A 4,684-nucleotide genomic window follows, 5' to 3' on the forward strand; every position below is an offset into this window, starting at 1 on the left:
AAAAAAAAAAAAAAAGAGCCCACCCTGCGGTGGTCAGGATTCTCTCAGCCCCGACTGGGTTGGAGGAAGGAGTTACCGGTCAGGTCTCTCTCCTTCTTCTATCCGGTTGGTTGCCACAGGGTTTCCAATGATCCGGGTCCTCTTGAAGGGAGTCGTGGGCTTCAGCTGTGCAGCCAGGGGGCTGTGGGCGACGGCAGCGAGGAAGCGGGCAATGTAGAAAGTGCCAGCTCCTTCTGAACCTGACTCCCCAGGTCCCAGCAGTTCCCAGAGCACCGTGGCTGGGAAGTAGCCCACAAAGCTGGTCTTACAATGGACGTGGAGTTCATAGCATTCACCTGGAGGAGGACAGCTGAGTGAATGGGGCTGAGGGGGTAAGCCCTTCCACCGGCATCCTTACTGCGGACACTCTCTGAGACACCCCCACCCCAAGACAAGAGACCTTGGACAGCAACAGTGTGCTTCTCAGAATGCCAGCACTGCCTGGGGCAAGGCCCCCATCCACAAGAGGCCCTTTCCATGGGAAATGCACTCACCAGGGCCCAGTGGGCAGGGCAGCTCCTGGTCTCCGTTGTAGAAGGCAAACTGGGGTGTCCGGCAGAGTGGGAAGAGGTGAGTGAGGGTGACAGGCTGGGTTCCTCCATTCCGAAGCCTCAGGGTCAGCACCTCCTTGCGGTTCAAATCCAGGCGGATAAGGAGCTGCCCATCTCGGGCTTCATGGGGCCCCTGGACTTCCACGTCCACCCCATGTTTCCCGTGAAGATACTCAGCCCTGGGGAGAGTGGGAGTCAAGGGCGGGGGCTGGGGCGGGAGGGGCCTGGACTGGGGGCTACCCTGGGGCAAGTTTGAAGCTTGGGAGCCTGGCAAAATGCCAGCTGTACTAAAGACACTCACCCCCTCCCTCTAGGCCAGTGGTTCTCAACCTTCCTAATGCCACAACCCTTTAATTCAGTTCCTCATGTTGTGGTGACCCCCAACCATAAAATTATTTTCATCGCTACTTCCTAACTGTAATTTTGCTATTGTTATGAATGGTAATATAAATATCTGATATGCAGGATGTATTTTCATTGCTACAAAGGGGTCACGACCCACAAGTTGAGAACCACTGCTCTAGACCAATGCCCTGTCCTTCCCCATTCTTTGAAGGAGGGGCCCTTACTTGAAGCAACCCACTTTTTCCTTGCTTAGCCAGACAGCCCCCACCCCCATGCTCTGCTGGGCCCCTTCCCCCTCACTCACACACTCTCTCTCACACACACACAAACACACACCTGTCATAAAAGATCTTGGCTAGCAGTGACTTGTGGTGTTTGCTGATATCTGACCCCAGCTTCGTTCTCCTCTTTTCTGGGAACTGCACATCAGCCCAGCGGTCGAGTCTGAAGAACCTGACCCGAGTCTTGTTGACGTAGGCCAGATTTGCAATCTTCATTCCATACAGCATGGAGGAGAAGCCAGGGGCGGGGGTCCCAAAGCTGCCAGAAGCAGAGGAGACTGGGAAGTGAGGAAAGGCAGGGCCTGTGGGACCCAGGCCGCTGGTGGGGAGGGTGTCTGAGGCCACTCTGCTGGACACATCAGCCCTGCTGCAGAGCACGACAGTGCCCAGCCATACAGACTCAGGCTGGGTTTGGAGGAATTTTTAGGGAAGGCAATGAGACTTCCCACAACCAAATGTAGTTGTTGTAGACAGTGGGTTGTGGATTGTGCCTTTCTGAGAAAAGCCCAATCATAGGCTTTGACTGGGAGGACTAAAGGAAGAGAGAAATAAATGAAAAAAAAAAACAAAAAACTATTTGGAACAGAAAACAACACAAACAACCCAGCAGAAAGAGCAAAGGCTAAGGAAAGCAAAGTAGGTAGATTCAGAGGGGTGGTTGTGAGGTCCAGCCCGCTGGTGAGGAGAGAGGGGATCAGAGACAGTACAGATGTCCAGAGTGTGTGGGCAAGGTGGCTGATCAGACAGCAGTTTCCACCCGGAGTCAAAGGGTGCAGGTGGAACCAAGCAGGAAGGGAAAGGATGCTTCTCCAGTGATCAAATAGCCTGGCCTTGTGCCTAGAGAAGGTGAAGACAGGGAAAACTGGTCAGAAGGACAATAACCTCAAGGTTCAGTGCCTGGAGTTCAGTTTAGTCAACTCAACGAACACTTACAGAGGCCTGTTTTGTGCCATACACTGTGCTAGAATGCTGGAGGTTCAAAGAGGCAAAAGCCCCATACCCTGCCTTGAAGAGCACACAAACTGAGCACATCAATTCCAGCCTGGCACCCAGAGCACAGCCACTGAAGCTACTGGGCCAAGGCAGGGTACTGAGCCCAGCCTGGGACCAAGGTGGGCATCCATGAGGGCTTCCTCAGGAGATAGCATCAAAATCAAGTCCTGAGGACAAATGGGCACCACCCGACAAAGGTGAGGGGTATGCAAGGCCATATGCTGAAGGGGGAAGTGGGCCGCCCACCGGAACATCTAGCCAGGTCAGCTCCACCTTCTTCACCTCTCAGAGCCCAGCTTTCTTCTTCTACAAAATGGGGAAAGCAAGACTTACTTGCCTTGAGACTGCAGTGACCCACACAGCCCAGTGCTTGGCACATCGGAGACCTCAGTAAGGGTGAGAGATGATTAGTATCACACAGTTTGGTTGTACTAGAGTGAAAAGCAAAAGGAAGGGAGCGGCAGGAGGAGCAGAGGTGGGCAGGGACCAGATCATACAGTTTTGCATGTCAGGCCAGGAAACCTGGACTTGACCCTGACCGCCAGCAGTCCTCCTCCTCCCTTTACTGGCACCCAGGAGCCTGGGGCCATTCTCACATGTGACACCCTTTGTAAACATTTTCCAGTTCTGGACAACTGATCCACACCCTTGATGTTTTATAGGGAAGGAAAGCACATCTTTGTTTATAACAACAATGGTAATTCCTATTACCTCTTTAGGCTCAGTCAGCATGGCCACTTGCTAGGGTATGTTATGATAAGATCATTATGGTTACGAATGTTTCCAAACACTTCCCTGATGTCCCCTGCCTGTAACTCTGCCCCTCTCCATCCCAAGCAAACAAGAGCGGCACTGTTTTGGAAAACACTGAATTGGCTATGATTTGTTTTAAAAAGATAATAAGTCATTTGAAAGCATAATAGAAAATGTTCATTAAACATTAGCTACTATTATTAGTGTCTGTATTAGTAGTAATAACAGTACCAATAGTAGCAGTAGTAGTAGGGGTAGTAACAACTTACTTTCAGCCCACGGCTACGCTGTGGTTACAAAACCACTGCAGGTGGTAGGTTTTAAGCAGGGGAGTGTGGCAAGATCTTATTTGCATTTCAGATCACTCTGGCATCAGGATTGGAGAATGGATTTGCTGGAGGCAAGACTGTAGGCAGGGAGATCAGTTAGAAGAAGGGCCTTGCAATCCTCAAGTTAAAAGACAACAAAGGCCTGAACTCGACAGTAGTGTAGAGACAGAAGAAAGGCCAGATCCACTAAAATTTAGACTGTAACACTTGGAGAATTTGGTGATGGACAGGAGAGGAATGGAAGCTAGGAAGAGGGAGGAGTCTAGGAGACTCAAATCAACAGACTGCCTTCCGGGACTATTCTTGAGATAGGACTTAAAGACAAGAGGAGGAGGGGGTTGGAGGGGCTGACCATGACATTTGAATTTGGACATGCTCAGTTTGAGATTCCTGTGGGCCAGAGGCAGCAGGCTCCATGAATCAGAAGGAGAGAACTCGGACCAAAGTCAAGGTTAGAGCCAAATGGTAGCGAGTCCTCAGGTAGTAGTTACAGTCGAGGGAACCCAGGGAGAAAGGGAAAGCAGAAGAAATCCCCAAGAAAGGAAGGGGAATCAAGAGAATTCTCAAAACCAGACAGCAGGATCAAAAGTTGCAGAGGAGTCTGGTAACAAAGGGAGCGAAATTAGGAGGTCATAACTAACTTTCACCAGGGCCCCTTAGAGTCCATCAGTCACTAAGCCCCACCAATGGGGCATAACACAAATGCCTACAGAAGCCAAGTTCCACAGGTATCTTAATAGCTGCAGCCTTCCCAGTCCCATTTTTGAGAGTTATCAGTTTAAGAATACTACGCATGCCTCATAAATCTACAATAAGAAAACAGTGCAGGTGGGCAGTGCCTATGGCTCAAAGGAATAGGGCATTGGCCCCATATGCCAGAGGTGGCGGGTTCAAACCCAGCCCCGGCCAAAAACTGCAAAACAAAACAAAACAAAACAGTGCAGGCTTCATGAAAATGGCTCTGGGCCCCCAGCTGAATGCTGAGGAAAAAAAGAGGGCTTTGTGAAGACTGACAAAACTGGGGAGCACGTGTCCTGCGTAAAGCGGGCAAACGCTCATCTCCAGACAAATGCTGCCTGCAGGGAGCGGTGGTCCTGGGTGGTCTACACCCCTGGACCCAGGACCACCACTAAGAGAAGACAAAACCAGCATTTTAATGGGAAATCTACTATCCTTGGAAACTTCCACACAGGCACACAGAACTCATCTTCACAAGTTTTGCAACTTGAACTATGGATACCAGTCCCTAAATATTTCTCAAATTATTCTCTATGTCTGTTAACACTGATCTAGGCTGATAGTCATAAATTTTGTTGTTGTTGTTTTTAAATCACAATCTTATTATATTCTTGTTGAAAAAAATAATCCTTGTATTATATGTCTAGTCACCTGT

At 49.9% G+C, this 4,684-nt stretch overlaps 1 protein-coding gene across 3 annotated transcripts in view; it reads right to left on the reverse strand.

The window, feature by feature from the left end:
• The window catches only part of MOV10 (Mov10 RISC complex RNA helicase), a 27,337-nt gene that overhangs the window by 11,364 nt on the left and 11,289 nt on the right, over positions 1-4,684 (reverse strand). For 2 of the 3 annotated variants that reach the window (XM_023515472.1, XM_012807654.2), the window contains exons 3-5: positions 1,272-1,475; positions 534-769; positions 77-335 (exon numbers count right to left, since the gene is read on the reverse strand). In XM_023515472.1, coding sequence (XP_023371240.1) covers positions 77-335; positions 534-769; positions 1,272-1,475 — 699 coding nt within the window. Of the gene's footprint in view, positions 1-76; positions 336-533; positions 770-1,271; positions 1,476-3,231; positions 3,774-4,684 lie in introns of those variants that run through there. The other variant, XM_023515473.1, reaches the window with a different exon arrangement.

Source organism: Otolemur garnettii, unplaced genomic scaffold (assembly GCF_000181295.1).
Source record: "Otolemur garnettii isolate 467f Iridium unplaced genomic scaffold, OtoGar3 scaffold00073, whole genome shotgun sequence".
Taxonomy (NCBI): Eukaryota; Metazoa; Chordata; class Mammalia; order Primates; family Galagidae; genus Otolemur; species Otolemur garnettii.